Source organism: Caloenas nicobarica, chromosome 27 (assembly GCF_036013445.1).
Source record: "Caloenas nicobarica isolate bCalNic1 chromosome 27, bCalNic1.hap1, whole genome shotgun sequence".
Lineage (NCBI taxonomy): Eukaryota > Metazoa > Chordata > Aves > Columbiformes > Columbidae > Caloenas > Caloenas nicobarica.
The window spans coordinates 4,102,037-4,123,324 of NC_088271.1; the positions used below are offsets into that span (position 1 = coordinate 4,102,037).

Genomic DNA, 21,288 nt, shown 5'->3' on the forward strand with positions numbered 1-21,288 from the left:
TTAATTCAGAGGAGTGTTAATTGGCCTTAATTAGCCTGACTTTGGCCAGCACAGGGAGCTGAGGGCCAGGGGGTGTGTGAACAGGTCAAGGCGCTTGGCGGTGTCCCCTCGGTGTCCCCCTGGGGACCGTGACTCAGGCGCTGAGTCATGGCCACGGTTTCCTTCCCCAGACCCCACAGGGGCAGCCCAGTGTCCCCCCCGGGGGTGACTGTCCCCTTCCCACCCCGGGGACCGGGAGGAGAGGCAGGAAGAGCTGAATCACTGGCAGCGTGAGAAACCTCCGGCTGGCCGGGCAGGCTGAGCACCGGGCACAGCTCAGCGCACCGATGGCACCGACACTGGTGGGATCTCCAGGATCCACACGTGGCTGCTCCGTGACACCAATGCTGGGGACGGTGGCATCGCCCACGGTGAACTCCTGCACCTGTGGGGGGTCTGAGCTGAGATTTCCCGTCCCGAGTGTCTGCCCGGGAGGGTTGGTTTATTTCTGACTGCCCTGATTTGGGGAAAGTTCGGCTAAAATGGGCTGGGGAAGCAGATGGTGGCAGGGGGATGGTGGTGAAGCATTGAAGCGGTGGAAGCAAAGCACCTTCACCTGCCGCACTTGGCCCCCGCCCTGCGTGCCACCCCGGGCACCCACGCCGGCATCCCCTGCACCCCGGGCTGGGGAGGTTTGGCCTCCCCCTGCTGTGGTCGGGCAGCACCCGTGGGACGGAGGGCAGCTCTGAGCCCTTGCTGTGAGGGGAAACTGAGGCAGGGGGCTGGCGGTGCCACCTCTGCAGTGCCAGGGAGGGGAAGGGGCGGGAGGGGACATTTCGCAGGGGGAAACTGAGCCAGGGGGGCAGGGTCGGCAGCAAAGAGGGGGAGGCCCCTTGTCGGGGGGTGTGAGGCTGAAGTGGGGTAACGGGGGTGTCAGGGATGGGGGAAACTGAGGCAGGGAATGTGGGGGGGGGGGGTCAGTCCCAGCCCTTTCCCTTACCCGGGAAGGCAGGGAGGGGGGGACGCATTTTTGCCGGGGGGCGGGGGGGGCAAGGCAGGCGGGTCCCCTCCCCCCGCCTCCCCCCTCCTCTCCGCGCCGGGGGGGCCCGAGGCCGGGCCGGGCCGCCTCCCCGGGGCGGGGGCAGGGCGGCGGGGGGGGGGACGCAGCCGCTCCGGCAGCGGCGGCGGCAGCGGCGGCTCCTCCAGCGCCGCTGTTACCGGAGCGGCTCCGGTGCAGCCGCAGCCACCGGGCGGGCCCGGCTCCGGGCTCCGGCTCCGGCTCCGGCCGCGGCCCCCCCCGCGCCGCCCGCGGCCCCGCCCCGCCCGGGCTCCGGTGCCCCGGCGCCTCCCGCCGCGGCGGAGCGGAGCGGAGCGGGGCCGGGCCGAGCGGCGCTGCCGGCGGGCGCAGGTGCGAGGTGCCCCGGGCCCCCCCCGCCCCGGACACCCCCGAGCAGCACCGGGACGGCGGAGGTAAGAGCGCGGCCGGTGCCCCCTCCCGCCCCCGCGGCGATGCGGTTCGGTGTGTGTCCCCCCCCGCTCCGGTTCATCCCCTCCTTCCCCATCAGTTGCCCCCTCCCGAGGTGGGGGGGATGGGAGGAAAGGGGGGTGCCCCCTCCCCAGCTCTCCCCCCTCCCGCTGCCGCCGGCTGCTGCATTGGGAAGCGGCGCTTTTGTTAGCGGCTCCGGGCGGAGCGGGCGGAACCTTGAAGGGTCACGGGCTGGAGGGCCCCCCCCGGGTCCCCCCGCACCCCTCAGTGTCCCCAACACCCCCAGCCCGCACCCCTCTGCCCTGAGACCCCCCGCCCGCACCGCGCCACCCCCCCAGCACCTCCATCCTGCATCCCCATCCCCACCCCAGCACTCCTGGGGGCCCCCCCGGCACCCCAGTCCGCACCCCCCCCCGCAGCCCTCTCCGGCACCCCTGGCACCCCCGCACCCCAACGCACCCTGGCACCCCGGCGAGGCCCCTGGCACCCCGATCCTGCACCCCCCGCCCACCCCCGGCACCGCGCTGACCCCCCCGCACCCTGATCCTGCTCCTCATGCCCCCCCCAGCACCCTGGTGCCCCCCCCCAGCACCCCGGTGCTCCCGCAGCATCCCGATCCTGCACCCCCATCTCCCCCCCGCCCCCAATCCCGCACCCCTCTCCCCAGCCCAGCACCTCGGTCGCCCCCCCCAGCAGCTCAGTCCCGCACCCGGCCCCCCCCATCCCTTCCACCCAGCACCCAGTCCCACCCCCCATCCCCTCGCACACCCCCATCCCACCCATCAGCACCCCGGGCCGGCACCCTGACTCTCCCCCCAAAAGCCATGGGACACGGTGATGGGTACGAGATGCTGAGGGGCCCCCCCACCCCGAGCTCCCATGGGGGGGCTCCCTGCTTCATCGGGCTGCGTTTTGCCTCCGCCGCCTCTTTGGGAAGCAGCCAGGGTTGCTTGTTTGGGGGGGGCCGGATAAAGGGGGGGGGCTGGTGTGTTCTCCCCCCATGCAGCCTCTGCTGCGCTGGGGGGGCCAGAGCGGCTGAAACTGGGAGGGGTCTCGGCCAGTGCAGCCCCTGAAAAGGCAGAGGGGAGCGGTGATGGCTCAGCTGGGGGGGTTGGCAGTACAGCCCCCCCGCAAATAACCCCGCAGGGCTGGAGTGGCGGCAGAGCCCCACAAATTAGGGGGGTGTCTGGCTCTGTCTTGTTGGAGCTGTAACTTTATCCATGGTGGGGACTGGGGGGACACCCGGCAGTAGTGAGCACCCCCCATGCATGGTGGGGGGGCTGGCACCCCCCAGCACCAGGGCAGGGCTGGGGTCCCCCATGCGGGCAGCATCTGTGGGGCTGGGGTGGTCCCGGCCCCCACTTTGGGAGTGGGAAGCCCCAACCCTGCGTGGAGGGCTTTGGGGGGGGCCCAGCACCCCCCAGATGAGCCGTGGGGGAGGGCACGGGGCTGTGCCATCCCCTCGAGGTGACCTTGGGTGAGCTCTGCCTCCCGCCGTGCCTCAGTTTCCCCTCTGCCAAACGAGGCTGTGAACCGTGGAGGGTGCAGAAGGAGCCCCCCCCATCCCGGTGTTGGGTGCTGCACCCAACCCTTCCACCCACCCTGGGGAGCCGGGGGGACCTGCCACAAGCAGCCCCCCCATCAGGGACACCCACCTCTGCTTGCCCCAGCGCCAGGGAGCGGTGGGGACGACGGTGGCACATGTGGCACCGCTGTCCCCACTCTGCGTCCCCGCACCCCAATCTCTTTGGGTCCGGGTTGGTTCTGGGGGTGCCCCAGCAGGGCTGAATCCTGCTCTTGGGGGGTGATGGCTGAGCCTCCCCCCCCCACCAAACAGCCACAGGGAAGGGGCGCATTGGCTTGGGGGGACCCCTCTGTGTCCCCCCCGGGCAGTTTTAGCCACAGTTAGTGGCATGAACTGGTGACACTAGAGGGCAGCTCCTGTTCTGTGCACAGCGGAGGGTGCAGGATCGGGCCCTGGGTGCCAGCGGGGCCCTGGCAGCGCCGTGTCCCCCCCCCGGGGGCTGTTTGCAGGTGCGTGTCCCCGCTGGGTGCCCGGGGGGGCCGGATCCGGCTGCTGAGGTGCTGAGCGCCGGCAGCGCCGCTCGCCCGGCCCCGCCGAGACGCCCCTTTCGCAGCGTCCCCGGGGTGACACGGGAACTGGGTCACCGCTGTCACCGGGGCACGTGGCTGCGGCGGGTTCTGTGCGTGGTGGGGCTGGAGGTGGCGCCTGGGGGGGTCAGGTTTGGGCTGTGAGGATGCTGGGGGGCAGCTCAGCCCCCGCCAGCCGTGCTGGTGCTGCCGGTGTTTCAGCTGCGGGGGGAACGGCTCCGTTACCCCCCCCAGGAGCTGCTTCCCGAGATGTTTTCGCTGCCGTTCTCATAAACAAAGAGAAATCACTAAATTCAACCCCCCTCCCGGACGGCGGCAAAGCCACCGGCAAACCGGTGACCGCAGCGGGCTGGAGGTGTCCGCACACGCGTGTGCACGGGTGTGCATGCGTGTGCACCGGTGTGCACGGGTGTGCACGCGTGTGGGCGTGCCGCTCCCCCCGCCTGCGGGGGGGTGCGGGGACCCCGGTGCTCTCCCTAAATCCAGGTTCTCGGTGGCTTTGCAGCCCTCCAAGCGCTGCCAGCAGCCCCGAGTCACGGGGCAGGGTGGTGACGTGCCGAGCTGGGTGTCACCGTCCCCCTCGCACGCCCCCTCGGTCCTCGGAGCCACCGGCATCCCTTGCAGCTTGCTCTGCACATGCCACGTGATGGGTTGGCTCCCAGTTAAACCAGTGCCTCCTGCGAGGGCTCTTCCCTCCCCACCAGTTCGGCCGTAGCGGTGCTGGGAGGGCTCAGCCCGGCCACGAGGCCCTGTGCCGGCGCGATGCTCACTGGGTACCAGCGCTGGATGCAGCTCCCTGCTGCAGTGCCGGCCGTGGTTTGTATCCTTAGACAAGCTCGAATATTTTTAATTAAACCTGCCAGTTTGGATGCGATTTCATTTTTTCAGTGGGCTGAGCTGCGCCGGCCCCTCGGTGCATCTCCTGCGCCGGGGCCGCTCCAGCCGTGTCCATCTCCCGGCGTTGCCTTGGGTGAGGTTTTCCCACCCGGACAGACCGTGGTGGCTTTCCTGGTGCTGGCATCTCTCGCCGTGCCGGCCGAGCGGGTTGTCACCAGCCCGGGTGGGATGGTTTCGCGGTGGTACCGGTGCAGTGGCATCTGCTGTGCGTTCGGCAGCATAAATAGTAGTAAAGAAAACCCAAGAGCAAGCCCGGTTCCATCTGGGTTGTGCCACCGCGCCGGCTTAACCCATTTGCGCCCGATCGCTGCCGGCATCGCCCGATCGCCACCAGCATCATGGGTGCTGCATCCCGGGGGGCTCTTCTTCCCATCCCTGCATCCCCAGGATGGTGATGGATGCACCTGGTACCCAAAAGGATGCTGCCGTATCCCTGGCAGGGCCCAGCCCCACCTCAGAGGGGACCCGGTGGCTCTGGGTACCCCCCAGCTTGTCCTCGGGGACCTTTGGGCTTCAGTTGCATCCCCTAAAAGGGGTGATGGAGGTTTTGATTCCCTTTGTGAAGGCGGGAGGGAGAGGAATAGAGATCGTCTGGTGCGGAGGAGATCCCAGTGGGGCTGCCTTGTGCTAACAGGATTTTACTCCCTATTTAATTACAATTTTGTCAAATAAAAAAAAAGGGGGGGGGAGAAGAAAGATCGCTCTCATCTCTTTGTGCTGGTTCCTGGCAGCCGGTTAATTAAACAGCGGCTGGTGAAGCCACCGGTGCCTGGAGGAGGCCCCAGGGGACCCTAGGGCTTGGCAGTCACACCAATTACAGTTCCTCCCAGTTCAGCCCAGTTTGGCGTGCTGGTGGCGAGGCCGGCTGTGGTTGTGGCGGCGACGTGCTGAAGTGCTGTGGCTAATCCCCGGCTTTTCCCTGTGCAATCCTGCCCGACGGGATAATCCCATCAAACCTGGCAGTGCCGTGGCGAAGCTCGGCACTGGGTTTGGTGCTGGACGGATCTTGGCTTGGGGACACGGTGGCCCTGGCGGCACCATGTTCTTGTCAGGGCGATGCAGAGCTGCAGAGGTTCTTGGGCATCAGGTGGGGAAACTGAGGCACAGAGCGGGGCACAGCATGTGGCTTTGCAGTAGCTGGGGACCAGGACAGGGGGGTGGCAGCCACCCGTGTCCCAGCACCAAAAACAGACCCAAGGCGCTGGAGGAGGGGGAGTGGGAAGAGGCTCTGGTGGCAGCACCCGCGTGTCCCCAGTGAGACCGGATCTGCTCCAGTTTGGGCGGTGCAAACAGAACTGGCGTCGATTATCAGCCCCATCCATCACCTCCCGCCGGGGGACGTCGAGCTAAAGCGTCAGGAAATTGGGAAGCACTGAGAAGGTGATTTGGGAGGCTGGGAGCTGGGATCCGTCCTGGTCCCGCGCGGGGCTGGATGCTGCCCAGGTGGGGAGCGCGGAGCTGAAAATAACCCCAGCGCCACCTGCGCCCCATCCTGCACGTCACCCGTCCCCGCACAGCCCTCACACGCGTGGCAGATGGTGCACAGATACCTGCACACGTGTGACAGCCGGTGCGCTCACCAACACTGCACAGCACACACCAACACCTGGCACATGTGACACGCGATGTACACGCACCGGCACGCATGTGACAGCCGGGGCACATGCTGCCACCTGTACATACGTGACACTTGGTGCACACACGTGTGCCAGACACATGTGCCGGCTGCTGCACATACCAACACCTGCACACACATGTGACACACAGAGCACACACATGTGACACCTGGTGCACACACGCATGACACCTGGTGCACGCACCGACACCAGCACACACATGTGGCACGTGCTGCACAGACATGACACCCAGCACATCTGTCAGGGCCACTCAGGGGACCTTTGTCACCCGTCCTACCATGAGCTTTGCAGTGCCCGTGTCTCGGAGCAGGCGGTGGGGGTGGCGGGGAGGGGGCCGGGCTGTGCCGGCCCGGTGGGTGCCGGCGGCTGAGCGGGCTCTGCCGGCGCTGGCGGGAGAACAAGGAGCCGTTTCGGGGGCAGCGAGGAAACACCTGACCTTCCGGCGAGGCGGTGAGCGTGGAGGCGGCGGCGCTGGGCGCGCACCCGCAAACAATGGCCCTTTGTTCCGCGCCGCCTCTGGCATCCCACATCCCATCCTGCATCGCACATCCCATCCCGCATCCCATCCTGCATCCCGCATCGCATCCTACATCCCATCCTGCATCGCTCATCCCATCCCGCATCCCATCCTGCATCCCATCCCGCATCTCATCCTGCATCCTGCATCACATCCTACATCCCATCCCGCATCCTATCCTGCATCTCCCATCCCCCATCTCCCATCCTGCATCCTGCATCCCATCTTGCATCCCACATCCCATCCTGCATCCCTTATCCCATCCCACATCCCATCCTGCATCCCGCATCCCATCCTGTGTCCCATATCCCATCCTGCCTCCCAGCCTGTATCCTGTATCCCACATGCATTCTGCATCACATGCCACCCCGCATCCTGCATCCCACGTCCCATCCCACGCCGCGGCAGTGCCAGCACCCAGCGCCCACGCCAGCCTGGCTCCGCTCCATCCCACAGCCGGTCGGGGCTCAGGGTGCCCGGGTGCTGGTGGCTCAGACTGCGGGGGGTTGTGGTGTCACCCCCGTGGCTCCCATCTGTCCCCAACCATGGCGGGAGCGGGACCCGGCAGCGCATGGGGCAGGTGCCACCACCAAACCTTTGACATTGGTGTCTGCAAAACAGAGAGTGGGGCAGAGCGGGTGACACCACCAGCCTGTGGCCTCACTGGGAGGAGGAGGAGGAGGAGGAGGAGGCAGCGGGACGAAGGTTGGGCTCATGTGCCATGGCTCACACCCCGTCGCCGACACATGCGTCCCTGGCACACCGGCGGTGGCTGTGGCTCCTGTCCCTACGACAGTCCCTGTCCCTTGGTGTCCCCAGGCTCGCTGACATCCCCTCCCCTCTCGCGCTGTTTGACCAAGCAGATATTTAATCTTACTTAACTCCAAATCAGCGGTTTGAAGTGCAGAAATCTGAACTGGAGGCGCGGGCGCCTGGGCTTGGAGCAATTAAAAGCCCCATTATTGCGGCCGGAGCAGCCGAGTGCAGCCGGCGCGGGGGAGCCCAAAAAGGAAATAAAACTACCAAAACCAACAACTGAACTTTTAATAAAGCTTAAAAAATGAGCAGGCTGAAGGGTTGAGCGCTCACTCCCGGCCTCCCCAGCACCTCCACCAGCTCCTCCGCCTCTCCCTTGCTGTGGCTTTGTTATTGTAGGGTTGCTTTCTTGGGTTTGGCGTTGTTCTGGGGTTTTTTTGGTGGTGTTTCTGACCGGCGCGGGTGCGTACAGCAACCCCCCATGGGGTTAATGATGGGCTCTGTGCCCTGGTTTGTTATTATAGGGTTCCCGCTTGGGGTTGAGTGTAAACGTGATGGTTTGTGGTTACAGGGTCTCCAGCTGGAGCGGAGGCTGTGTGCGCTGGTTTGTTTTTGTAGGGTCTCCCCTGTGGAGCTGGGTTTGGCTGCTGGGGTTGAACCAGGAGCTGCGCATCCTTCTGTCCGCTCGGGGATGGGGCTCCCTGGGGACAGGGCACCCCGGGGACATGGGATGAGGTGTCTTGGGGGACAAGGGGGAGTGACTGTTTTGGGGGGATAGGAGGGACAAGGGGCCGGCGCCCTTTGTGGGGACAAGGTGAGTGCTTTTAGGGACAAGGGAAGGAGTGTCTTTGGGGACAAGAGGGATGACAGTCTCAAGGGGGAGAGGAGGGACATGCGGGGATGTGTGTCTGTAAGGGGGGACCAGCAGGACAGGGGATCCGTGTGACATGGGGGGACAAGGGCTGTGAACCGGGAGGACACAGAGCAGCCATGTGCTTGCGGGGGGACAGCACCCTTCCTGTCACCCCCTCTGTCCCCTCCCTGGGGTTTATTTTGATGTGAAGCGTGTCACCTCCTCGCTAGGAAACTATATCCTTACTATGCAGATGAGGATGTATTGAATATGCAAACGTCCCCGCAGCTGTCCGGCCACCAGCACTGCCCTGGAAGGGACGGGCTGGGGACACCCAGCACCCATGGGTGTCACCCGGCCGGTGTTGGAGGCGCGGACAGCACCCAGCGGCTCGTGTCACCCCTGGGCACCCGTCCTGGGTGACAAGTGCGGGACAAAACCACCCATAGTGCCCGTGGGCTCCCCACCATCCCCAGAGCCAGCGTCGGGGGGGTCAACCCCCTTGGTGCCCAGGGGTGTCTTGGGGGGCCCGGATGCCTGGGTCCCCAGCCGGGGGGGTCCTGGGCGCTGGGGAGGGGACAGCGACGGGGACAGGGGCTATAAACGGCAGCTGTAAGCGGAGCCGGTAACCGGAGCGGGAGGCCCGGGGGGGGACATTTGAGCCGCCGGCGGGGCCGCGAAAGCGCCAAGGTAAATGGTGGGTGCTGCGTGTCCCCCCCCCCGGCCACGCTGGTGACCCCCCATCCCTGTCACCCGCATGAGGACCCCACTAATGCTGGGGTCCCCCCATCCTCTTGGCACCCCCGCGGCTCTGGGAGTGCTTGCTGCCCGCGGCCCCCCCGGGAGGTGCTGCTGGGCGGGGGGGGCCGTGGGGGGAGCCAGGGCCAGGGCCAGCCCGCGGTGCCAGGTGGCCGGGGTGACATTTGCTCCGTCCCCGCCGTGGGGACAGCTGCTTCCTGGCTCTGCCATCTGAACCGGCCCCGCGACGGAAACCCCGGGGGGGGGCTGAGCCCCCCCACTCCCGGCGGCAGCAGCTGGAGTCGGGGGGGGGTCCCCATGGCCAGTTTGGGGAGGGGGGGGCTACTGCTGGTGACCCCCCTATAGCAATGGGGGATACCCGCCCTGAGCAAAGGATGCTCTGGGGGTCGGGAGCTGCATTTTGGGGGGGGCACATTTTCCTTAATGCTGCTTCTAAGGGCCTCATTAGCACATCTAATTGCTGATTGCTTATTGGTGCTTTCTAAAGAAAATTACCCCAAACAGCAAAGAAAATCCAGCATTAGCCCTATGAAAAGGATTTATTTAGATATTGAGATAATATCATGGGTGTCCCCCCCAACTTGGGGTGGTTGAATAACCCACCCCTCATCAAATGCCTCCTAATGAGCCTTGATTAATTAGAGGCTGGAGGCTGGCAGTGCCGGGCTGCCGCTGCTGTTGTGCCCCCCAAAAGAAGTTGTATTTTAAGGGCTGGTGTCCCCCCCCCCCGATTTCTAGGTGTCCCCCCCCTTTCCCAGTGTCCCCCCCAACTCCCAGTGCCCCCCCATTCCAGGATCCCTGAGCCGGGATCAGCTCTGGGTGCGGATGGCCAGTGAGGATGGGGGGGGACACCGCGGTGCCACTGTCCCCACCGTGGCTTGGAGCACGGGGGGTGTCACCGGGGGTGTCACCGGGGGGGGGCTCGTGCCGGCGCTTTCCTGTGCTGCTTTGGGCGGGGACACCGCGGTGCCACTCGGGGAGGGGGGTCCCATGTCCCCGGCTGTGGTGACAGCTGTCAGCATGGGGGGGGACAGTGGCTCCGGTTACGGTGACATCAGCCCTACCTTCCCACCTGGCGCGGGTGGGGGGCGCGGGTCCCCTCCCCGGGGGTCCCTGGGGGGGGGTTATGTGACAGCTGAGCTGCTTCCAGGACGCCGGAGCCCCCGGTGCCATTGGGGCATCCTGGGGGAGTGGGGGGGACAACGACCCACCCCCAGCGATGGGACCCAGGCGTCCGGGCGCCCCCCGAGCGGTGGGGCCAGCGGTGGCCGTGCCATAGGGCCAGCGCGGAGGCGGCCGGCGGAGCTCAGGTGGGCAGAGCGGGGGGCACCGGGGGGGGCCCGACCCACGGGGATGGGCTCGCACCCCGAGGAGGGGACGGGGGGCAATGAACCAGCCTTGGGGGGGCGGGGGAGCTGTCGGACCCCTCTGCAGGATTGGGTATCGCTGCCGCCCCCCCGTTATCAGTGTTGGGGGGAAAACTGGGGGGGCTGCCCCCCTTCCTGCCCATCACCCCGGTGTCGGGGAGATGCTGGGTGGGGGAAGGACAGGGTGAGCGGCTGCCCCCCCCCTAAAGCGTTGTGTGCAGAGGGTGAGGGCTGAGCGTGCTTTCAGCTGGGGAAACTGAGGCACGGAGCGCGGGGCTCCGGGACAAGGACAAGGGCCGTGGGTGTTCAGCCGCTCGATGCTGGGGACACCCAGGCTGGCGACATTCGACCCCCCCAGCGCCACCCCCCCCACCCCCGGCACGGCCACCCTGTCCCCACGCGCTGCCTCAGTTTCCCCACAGCCACGCTGGGGACGCGACACCCGTCCCCTCTCCTCCGCCACCGCCGTGAATGGGTCCCTGTTTGTCACCGCCGTGTCCCCCTCCCCGCCGTGTCCCCTCCTTTCCCCCCCCCGCTGCCTTTTCTTCCCCTGCACAATCACAGGCATTTATGTCGCCGGAGGCTCCGGTTACCCCCGCGCCCGCTCGCTGTCACCACACAGGCTGCGGGGGGGGACGGTGACACCGGGCCCCCCGCTTGAGGTTGTGACACGACCACCCCGCACCCCAAATCCCACCCGCTGGGGGTGAATTCTCAGCTCCCCCCTTCCCTTGGGCTGCTTTTTGGGGTGTTGGGTCCCCCACCCGGCACCTGGGAGATGCTTAAATTTGGTGATTTTTTTTTTTTTTTTGGGTGGTAAAAGCTTCAGAGACTTTAATTACAGCAATTAAATTGTTAATGGCTTTTATAAACCAGCTCAGGCACAAAAAATAAATTAAAAAATAGGAATTGCCAGGGCTGGCACCCAGGGGACGGGGCTCATCCTGGCCAGTTTGTCACCTATGGTACATTGGCATTGAGGCATTTTTAATAGAAATACAGAAATAATAGAATTCTATTAAGACAATTAATAGAAATTTATTAAAAAATAATAACGACCAGTGCCGTTTGTACCTTGGGCAGATGGGGAAACTGAGGCACAGCCATGTTCCATGGCTGGGGGGGCTCGTGACACCGTGGGGACACAGTGGGTGTCCCTGGGGTCCATGACACCATGGGGACAGAATTTGGTGTCCCTGGGGTCTGTGACACCGTGGGGACAGGGTCAGTTGTCCCCAGGGGCTGTGACACCAGGGTCAGGTCTTACCCAGGGTGACCAGGGGCAGATGTCCCCACAGGCTGTGACACCGCAGAGGGGACCAGGATGGGGACAGGGGCCGGTGACACCGCAGAGGGGACAGGGATGAGCGTCCCCACTGATGCTGCCCGGTGTCCTGGCACCGTGACCCCCAGCCCCACGCAATGTCACCCCCCGTGGGGACATGGTGGCAGGAGGGCGACAGTTTGATCGAACCCGCTCCCTGCTCTCATGGAATTAATTGATAATCAATTAAATCCCTGCCCAGCTGCTAATTACCCAGCCGTGCCCCGGGGATGGGTGGCAGGGCAGTGACAGTGGGGGGACGGTGGCGCTGTGGGGGGGACAGGGGGGCTGCTTTTCCCCACATATTTCAAATTCTTCACCCGGGGCCGGGGGGGTCAGCATCGCGCAATGAGGAGGGAACCCAGGCGTCCGGGTGGGTGCTGCCCCCCTCCCACCTCTCCCTGTGCCTGCAGGTGCCCCCCCCGCGCCGGGGGACACCATGGGGTCACCCCCCCATGTCCCCCTGGTCCTGCTGCTCCTGCTGGCGGTGGAGAGGACGGTCCGGGGCACCTTCCCCGAGGAGCCCGGGCCCATCGCCGTGGCCCCCCCGGACTGTGAGTGACCCCCCGGGGGTACAGGGTGGGAGTTGGGGGGGCTGCAGCCATGGGAGAGGGGGGGTGCGGGTCGGCGTGGGGGAGGGATGGGGTTTTTGGGGTGCCGTGGGGTGAAGGAAAGGGGAGCACCCATGGGAAGGGGTTTTGGGGTGAAGGAAGGGGGGGACCCATGGGAAGGGGTTTTGGGGTGAAGGAAGGGGGGAGCACCCATGGGAAGGGGTTTTGGGGTGAAGGAAGTGGGGGGACCCATGGGAAGGGGTTTTGGGGTGAAGGTGGAAGGGAGCACCCATGGGAAGGAGTTTTGGGGTGAAGGAAGGGGGGGCACCCATGGGAAGGGGTTTTGGGGTGAAGGAAGGGGGGAGCACCCATGGGAAGGGGTTTTGGGGTGAAGGTGGAAGGGAGCACCCATGGGAAGGGGTTTTGGGGTGAAGGAAGGGGGGGACCCATGGGAAGGGGTTTTGGGGTGAAGGAAGGGGGGGACCCATGGGAAGGGGTTTTGGGGTGAAGGTGGGAGGGAGCACCCATGGGAAGGGGTTTTGGGGTGAAGGAAGTGGGGGGACCCATGGGAAGGGGTTTTGGGGTGAAGGTGGAAGGGAGCACCCATGGGAAGGGGTTTTGGGGTGAAGGAAGGGGGGGCACCCATGGGAAGGGGTTTTGGGGTGAAGGAAGGGGGGGGACCCATGGGAAGGGGTTTTGGGGTGAAGGAAGGGGGGGCACCCATGGGAAGGGGTTTTGGGGTGAAGGAAAGGGGAGCACCCATGGGAAGGGGTTTTGGGGTGAAAGTGGAAGGGAGCACCCATGGGAAGGGGTTTTGGGGTGAAGGAAGGGGGGCACCCATGGCAAGGGGTTTTGGGGTGAAGGAAGTGGGGGGACCCATGGGAAGGGGTTTTGGGGTGAAGGAAGGGGGGGGACCCATGGGAAGGGGTTTTGGGGTGCCCCAGCAGCCTGTCGCCCCCGTGTCCCCCCAGACGTGAAGCACTACGCCGTCTTCGTGGGCCACGGGACGAACCCCGACGGGGGGGGGACCCCACGCCTCAACATCCAGCGCATCCTCAAGGTCAACCGGACCCTCTTCATCGGGGACAGGTCTGAACCGCGGCACCCAAAGCACCCCCCCAAGTGGGGGTGGGCACCCGACACCCCCCTAACCCCCTGTGGGCACCCCAAAACCTGCCATGGGGGGGCAGGTTGGACACCTCGAGGCTCCCTGGTGATGCTCATCGTCCACCCCAGAACCCCACATCTCCCTGGGGGGGGTGGCAGATCCCACAGCCCCCCCAGTATGCCAACGTGTGTGGGGGGGGCACCCCGTCAGGTTGGTGACACCCCTGTCCCCCTCCCCAGGGACAACGTCTACAGCGTGAGCCTGGAGACCAGCGGTGCCGGCGAGATGCGCTACCACCGGGTAAGTGCCGGGGGGCTCCGGGGGGGCCCCATGGGGTCTGCAGGCTTCCCCCCAGCCCCACGCTGGGTTTTCTGCCCGCTCCCCCAGAAGCTGACGTGGCGTTCGAACCAGCACGACATCAGCATCTGCCGGATGAAGGGGAAACACGAGGTATGAACTGGGGGGGGTCCGCACCCCAGGAGACCCCCCCGGGTCGGGACTGAGCACCCTCCTGCGCCCCGAATCTGCCGTGGGGCGCGCGGGGGGTTGGACACCACGAGGGGCTCCGGCGGGTCTGTCCCTGTCCCAGGGATGCTCATCGCCCACCCCAAGCACCCCACAAAGCCACCCCGTGTGTGTCCCCCGTGTGTCCCCCCCGTGTGTCCCCCCCGCTGTCACCCTCCCCGCTCCCTGCCAGCGGTTGTGTCTCTGTGATTTATCGGCCGCTGGGATAATTGGGTTTGTAATTAATTATTTCAGGCAGGCACAGCCCAGCAGCTGCCAGAAATCCAATTTTTTTTTTTTTTCTGTAAATACCATTTTGGGGTGAAAACACCCCCCCCAAGGCAGACTCTGGCGGCAATGGGGACCTGGGTGGGAGCACCCGGGGGTGGGTGGGGGGCACGAGGTGACCGTCCCCTCTCGCCGGCGCAGGCGGAGTGCCGGAACTTCGTCAAGGTGCTGCTGGTGCGGAACGAGAACCTGCTCTTCGTCTGCGGCACCAACGCCTTCAACCCCGTCTGCGCCAACTACAGCGTGAGTCCCCCCGCGTGGGGATGGGGACACCTGGGACCCCCACGTGTCACCCCCCGCCGTGTGCGGGTGACCCGGACCCCGCTGCCCGCGTGGCATCGCTCATGTCCCCATCTCCCCCGTGACAGATGGACACGCTGGAGCCCATTGGGGACAACATCAGTGGCATGGCCCGGTGTCCCTATGACCCCAAACATGCCAACGTGGCCCTGTTCACAGGTCAGTGGTGGCACCGCCGGGGCCGTTCTGGGCTCCTGCCCTGCTGTCCCCTGCCCCGCGCCCGGTGACACCCCCTCTCCCACGCAGGGGGGATGCTCTTCACCGCCACGGTGACAGATTTCTTGGCCATCGACGCCGTCATCTACCGCAGCCTGGGGGACAGCCCGACCCTCCGCACCGTCAAACACGACTCCAAATGGTTCAAAGGTGCCTCCCCTGGCTTGGTGGCCACCATATGCCATGCCAAGTCATGCCACGCATGCCCCTTTCCCGCCCTCCTGGGACGTCCCTGACCCTGTCACTGTCCCTGCAGAGCCCTACTTTGTCCACGCTGTGGAATGGAGGAGCCACGTCTACTTCTTCTTCAGAGAGATCGCCATGGAGTTCAACTACCTGGAGAAGGTGCGAGACATCCTGAGACACCTGGGGTGGGGACGGGGACAAGGGGAAACGGCCTCAGGTTGCGCCAGGGGAGGTTGAGGTTGGATCTTGGAACAATTTCTTCCCCAAAGGGCTGTGGGGCATTGGAACAGGCTGCCCAGGGCAGTGCTGGAGTCACCATCCCTGGAGGGGTTGGACAGACGGACATGAGGTTCTCAGGACATGGGGCAGTGCCAGGGGTGGGTTATGGTTGGACTCGATGGTCTTGAGGGTCTTTTCCAACCAAAATGACTCTATGATTCTATCAGGGTTGGGGACCAGGTGGTGACGGGTGTCCATCCCGTAGGTGGTGGTGTCCCGGGTGGCCCGGGTGTGCAAGAACGACATGGGGGGCTCGCAGCGGGTGCTGGAGAAGCAATGGACCTCGTTCCTCAAAGCCCGGCTCAACTGCTCCGTGCCGGGGGATTCCCATTTCTATTTCAACGTCATCCAAGCCGTCACTGACATCCTGGAGCTGGACGGGCGCCCAGTGGTCCTGGCTGTTTTCTCCACACCTGCCAACAGGTCAGACCCTCTTGTGCCCCACCAAGAGCCCCAGGGCTGGGCTGGGACCCCTCTGTGTGCCTGCGGGGGACAAAGGGGACGTGGTGTTCACCACACACCCATGTGTCCCCCCAGCATCCCCGGCTCGGCCGTCTGCGCCTTTGACATGACCCAAGTTGCCGCCGTCTTCGAGGGACGTTTTCGGGAGCAAAAGTCTCCTGAGTCCATCTGGACGCCCGTGCCCGAGGACATGGTGCCCAAGCCCCGGTGAGTGATGTGCCACAGGGCACAGGGCTGGGGCCAGCCAGGGCTGGGGACAGCGCTGGGGACAAGCCCAGCGTGTCGGTGGGGACACCGGGTGACGCGGTGGCCGCAGGCCCGGGTGCTGCGCGTCCCCGGGGATGCGCTACAACTCCTCCAGCACCTTCCCCGACGAGATCCTGACCTTCGTCAAGACCCACCCGCTGATGGACGAGGCGGTGCCGGCGCTGGGCCACGCGCCCTGGATCCTGCGCACCATGGGCCGGTGGGTGCTGGGGGGCAACGGGGGGTGATGGTGGGTGCTGGTGCATGATGGTGGGTGATGATGGGTACTGGTGCATGCTGGTGGGCACTGGTAGATGCTGGTGCATCCTGGTGGGTACTGGTACGTGCTGGTGGGTGCTGGTGCATGCTGGTAGGTGATGGTGGGTACTGGTACATGCTGGTGAGTGCTGGTGGATGCTGGTCCATTCTGGTGGGCACTGGTACATGCCGGTGGGTGCTGGTGCATCCTGGTGGGTACTGGTACATGCTGGTGGGTGCTGGTGCATGCTGGTAGGTGATGGTGGGTACTGGTACATGCTGGTGAGTGCTGGTGGATGCTGGTCCATTCTGGTGGGCACTGGTACATGCTGGTGGGTGCTGGTGCATCCTGGTGAGTACTGGTACATGCTGGTGAGTGCTGGTGCATCCTGGTGGGTACTGGTACATGCTGGTGGGTGCTGGTGCATGCTGGTAGGTGATGGTGGGTACTGGTACATGCTGGTGAGTGCTGGTGGATGCTGGTCCATTCTGGTGGGTACTGGTGCATGCTGGTGCATTCTGGTGGGCACTGCTGCATGCTGGTGGGTGCTGGTGCATTCTGGTGGGCACTGGTACATGCCGGTGGGTGCTGGTGCATGCTGGTGGGTACTGGTACATGCTGGTGAATGCTGGTGGATGCTGGTAGGTGATGGTGGGTACTGGTACATGCTGGTGAGTGCTGGTGGATGCTGGTCCATTCTGGTGGGTGCTGGTGCATGCTGGTGGGCACTGGTACATGCTGGTGGGTGCTGGTGCATCCTGGTGGGTACTGGTACATGCTGGTGGGTGCTGGTGCATGCTGGTAGGTGATGGTGGGTACTGGTACATGCTGGTGAGTGCTGGTGGATGCTGGTCCATTCTGGTGGGCACTGGTACATGCTGGTGGGTGCTGGTGCATCCTGGTGGGTACTGGTACATGCTGGTGGGTGCTGGTCCCTTCTGGTGGGTACTGGTGCATGCTGGTGCATCCTGGTGGGTGCTGGTACATCCTGGTGGGTACTGGTACGTGCTGGTGGGTGCTGGTCCCTTCTGGTGGGTACTGGTGCATGCTGGTGCATTCTGGTGGGCACTGGTACATGCCGGTGGGTGCTGGTTCATTCTGGTGGGCACTGGTGCATGCTGGTGGGTGCTGGTGCATTCTGGTGGGCGCTGGTGGGTGCTGGTGCATTCTGGTGGGCACCGGTACATGCTGGTGGGTGCTGGTGCATGCTGGCAGGTGATGGTGGGTGCTGGTGCATGCTGGCAGGTGATGGTGGGTACTGGTGCATGCTGGTAGGTGATGGTGGATGCTGGTGAGCACTGTCTGGAACCTCTCGTGCTGCCCTTGCCCGTGCGTGCTGATAAATCTCATAAACTTTGCAGTCGAGATTGTCTCGTCCTAATTAAATCTGCCTTAATTGCTGCTTGATGGAGAATTAATCAAGCGGCACGCTCGGGCCGTAGCCTCCCGCTGGCAGGGCAGCAGGGGCACGTGCAGGGCTGAGGATGGGGACACAGGGCTGGGGACGGGGGCACAAGGCTGGGATGGAGACACGAGGCCGGGGACAGGGATACAGGGCTGGGGATGAGGACACAAGGCTGGGGACGGTGACGTGGGGCTGGGGACCAGCCGGGATCCTGCTGAGGGACTGCGGAACCTGGGCTGGTTCTTTGGGGGAATCTGAGTGGGACCTGGGCTGGTTCCTGACCGGGATCTGGATGGGTTTCCATCCTCACGGGAGGTCCCAGCCCTGCACCTTGCCTCAGTTTCCCCATTCCCGGGGCCACGTGGGCTCCTGCCCATCCCAGCGCCAGCTCCATTCACACCACGCAGGTACCAGCTCCGCAAGATCGTGGTGGACACAGCAGCGGGGCCGTGGGGCAACCACACCGTGGTCTTCCTGGGCTCCAGCACCGGCACCATCCTCAAGTTCCTCATCCAGCCCAACGCCAGCGCCAGCCCCGCGCCCGCACCCCCCGGCAGCCAGAGCGTCTTCCTGGAGGAGTTTGAGACCTACCAGCCTGGGAGGTGGGTGCTGGGAAGGAGGGAAGGGCGCTCAGATGGGTCGAGGGGTGGTTGGATGGATGTTTGGGTGGTTGGATGGTTGAGTGGGTGGATGGATGGATGGGTGGGTGGATGGATGGGTGGATGGATGGATAAATGTTTGGATGGATGGATGGTTGAGTGAGTGGTTGGGTAGATGGGTGGATGGAGGGAGAGATGGATGGATAGGTGGACGGCTGGTTGGAGAGCTGGATGGGTGGGGGAGTGGTTGGACTGATGGGTGGGTGGATGGATGAGATGTTCAGGGAGGGACCGATTGACAGTTGCGAGGTGACGGGGAGGATGAATGAGGTGGTTGGAGACAGATGGATGGATGGATGGACGGATGGATGGTTGGAGGGGCTGGGTCAGAGGGATGAAAGGGGTCATGGGTGGGTGAATGGGGTGGGGGGACGGATGAGATACCCTCTCTTGACCAGCCTGTGCTGGGGCTGGCTCCGTGGCCTGCAGGCTGGACCAGGGGCACTCTGAGCTCTGTCCCCTCCCCAGGTGTGGCCGGGACACCGAGGACGAGCGGCGGCTGCTGGGGCTGGAGCTGGACAAGGCGTCGGGGGCCCTGCTGCTGGCCTTTCCCCCCTGCGTGGCCAGGGTGCCTGTGGCTCGCTGCCAGCAGCACTCGGGCTGCATGAAGTGAGTGCGCCGGGCTCAGCCACCGGTAACTTCACACCCCTACAATCTGCCCCGGGCTGGGATCCAGCGGGGAAGGGCTCAGCATGGCTGGGAGCGCGGTCAGGGGAAACTGAGGCACGGCGTGGTGCAGGGTCCAGGTCCCTCGTGGGGGTCTGGGGTGTCACCCCCCTCTCCTGATGTCTCTGCTCCCTGCCAGGAACTGCCTGGGGAGCCGAGACCCCTATTGTGGCTGGACCCCCGAGGGCTCCTGCGTCTTCCTGGAGCCCAGCCCCAGGTAACGCCACCAGGCCCCGGGGGGGACACTGGGGGACACAGTGCGGGGAAACGGGGTCTCAGGGGCTCCCCAGAGAGCATCGGCTCCTGCAGCCCCCCATGACTGAGACCCAGCAAACTCATCGCTTGCTGAAGCAAACTGGGAGCCCTCTGCCGGGCCATTAGGGACTGGCTAACCCCCCGCCCCCAATTTGTGCCCCCCAGGGTGGCCTTTGAGCAGGACATCGCGGGCAGCAGCACGTCCCACCTGGGCGAGTGCGAGGGTGAGTGCAGGATGGGGCTTGGGGACACGGTGGTGGCACCGCCAGGCTCCACCACGGCTGTCCCCTGACGTCCCCCCCATCCCGCCAGGGCTGGTGACAGAGAGTTTCGTGGACGAGCCGGACGGGCTGGTGTCGGTGAACCTCCTGGTGATCTCCTCGGTCGCCGCTTTCGTCATCGGCGCCGTCATCTCCGGCTTCAGCGTCTGCTGGTTCATCGGCCACCGGGACCGCAAGGAGCTGGCGCGGCGCAAGGACAAGGACACGATCCTGGCGCACAGCGAGTCGGTGGTGAGCGTCAGCCGGCTGGGCGAGCGGCGGGCGCGCGGGGGCCAACCCGGCGCTTTGCTGGCCCCGCTCATGCCCAACGGGTGGCCCAAGGATTTGGGGAAAGTCACCCAACACGACTTGGACTCGGGGGTCCTCCCCACGCCGGAGCAAACCCCCTTACAGCAAAAACGCTGCCCCGGCGCCCTCCAAAACTGCACCTGGGAGCAAAGTCACAACATCATCAACGCCGCCTTGCGGGATGGATCTGGCACGACCGGTGCCGGCACCGCTCGGATGCACGGGGGCTCCGGCCGCCCGGCTCGCGGCATCCCCCCCCTCTCCTGTCATGCCATCCTGGTGGACCAGGAGCTGGAGGCCGAACTCAGCGACTCCTCGGGCGATGGGCACTGGGGACGGGACCCCCAAGAGGGTCCCCGTACCCGGCAGCACCCACCCGCCGCCACCCGCCGCCAGCCCCGCGGCTCTTACGGTGATTTCGCCGGCACACCGCACCCCAGCCCCGATCGCCGGCGGGTGGTTTCGGCGCCCAGCGGGGAGGGGGGGGACTTTAGCGAGGGGCCACCCTGGCACCCCGAGCAGCTGAACTTCAACGCCAACAACGGCACGAGCCGCCCTGGCGCCCACCTCAAGAGGAACCACACGTTCAACAGCGGCGAGGTGCCGGGGGGCGGTTACGGGCGACACGGCACGGCACCCCGGGCACCCGGCACCGGCCCCCCCCGGGCGCTGACGGACCTGCACCACCTCCTGCGCTACGGCGTGGAGCGGACTCCCTCGGGAAAATAGGGACCCGCCGTGTGTGTCCCCCCCCAGGACACCAGTGCGGTCCCCTGGGGACAGGGAGGGGTGGCTGGGCAGGAGCTGCGGGCACGGGGTGAGATGCTGCATGGGGAGAGCGGGGGGGGACAGGCACCCCCTGGTGCCCCCGGATGGGGTTTGGGGGTGTCCCCGGCTGGCGTGGGGCAGTGCCCTGCGCTCCAGCTGCTTTGCCCCGGCTCCTGGGGGGGTCTGTCCATTCCGTCCCTTCCCCAGGTTGGACCCAGGGATGGTGGCACCCTGGGGGGGGATCCCTGGGGGGCAGCAGGATGGACGCACGGACGCAGGCACGGCCAAGGCAGAGCAGGGCTGTGCCCCCCACCCCGCTCTCCTCGGACCCATCGGCCGTGCCCGGGCGCTCAGGGGGGCTGGTGGGTGCTGCCAGCACCCTGGGGGTGGCATCGGGGTGCGTCAGTGACAGTGATGGGACACGGTGAACATTTGGGGTGCAGGGAGTGGGGGGACCCCCAAATGTGGGTGTTATCTGGGGACAGGGCACATTCACAGCCATCCCAGCCTGGGCTTAACCCCTGCCCAGTGCCAGCTTGGGGGGGGGCTCATGTGCCCCCCCAGCACTCCCCTCCTGGGGGGCACTGCTGGGGCTGGGGGGTCCCCACCGAACCCACTCTCTGCTGGCAAAGGGTGCCCTTTCGGTGCCACCCCTGCCTGGCCCCGGGGCGGTGGGTCCCTGGGGGGGTGGCAGGCTGTAAATAGGGTGGGGGGCAGTGACCGCGTCCCCCCCCCAGCGGCCATGCATGCGGCCGCCCGTGGTCTGTACCCCGCGGCCCCAATAAACGCCCATTTACCAGAGGCGACTCCCCCGCCGCTGCCTCGGCACCTCCTTACCCCCCCCGGGACCCGCTGGACACGGGGGTGCTGGCGGCAGGGG

General features: G+C 65.6%; 1 protein-coding gene across 2 annotated transcripts; it reads left to right on the forward strand.

Annotated features, from left to right (window-relative positions):
• The first annotated feature begins 1,366 nt into the window (after positions 1-1,366).
• SEMA6B (semaphorin 6B) lies at positions 1,367-21,220 on the forward strand. Of its 2 annotated transcripts, none has more exons than XM_065652832.1 (17): positions 1,367-1,449; positions 12,101-12,241; positions 13,210-13,327; positions 13,586-13,646; positions 13,734-13,796; positions 14,280-14,381; positions 14,507-14,597; positions 14,685-14,804; positions 14,911-14,999; positions 15,325-15,542; positions 15,657-15,788; positions 15,898-16,047; positions 17,899-18,093; positions 18,619-18,759; positions 18,956-19,033; positions 19,237-19,295; positions 19,384-21,220. In XM_065652832.1, exons 2-17 carry the CDS (start codon positions 12,127-12,129, stop codon positions 20,367-20,369), a joined length of 2,718 nt encoding a protein of 905 aa, XP_065508904.1. In that variant the 5' UTR covers positions 1,367-1,449; positions 12,101-12,126; the 3' UTR covers positions 20,370-21,220. The 2 variants fall into 2 exon arrangements, with proteins under 2 accessions (XP_065508904.1, XP_065508903.1); XM_065652831.1 differs by lacking the exon at positions 1,367-1,449 and adding an exon at positions 10,217-10,306.
• The last annotated feature ends 68 nt before the right edge of the window (positions 21,221-21,288 follow it).

What these genes read in the sequence shown, in the direction of transcription:
- SEMA6B (XM_065652832.1), top strand. Translation starts at nt 12,127, where the DNA reads ATGGGGTCACCCCCCCATGTCCCCCTGGTCCTGCTGCTCCTGCTGGCG. An exon ending in GGATGAAGGGGAAACACGAG is followed by an intron (nt 13,797 to 14,279) that starts GTATGAACTGGG and finishes TCGCCGGCGCAG; the next exon opens with GCGGAGTGCCGGAACTTCGT. An exon ending in GAGACCTACCAGCCTGGGAG is followed by an intron (nt 18,094 to 18,618) that starts GTGGGTGCTGGG and finishes TCCCCTCCCCAG; the next exon opens with GTGTGGCCGGGACACCGAGG.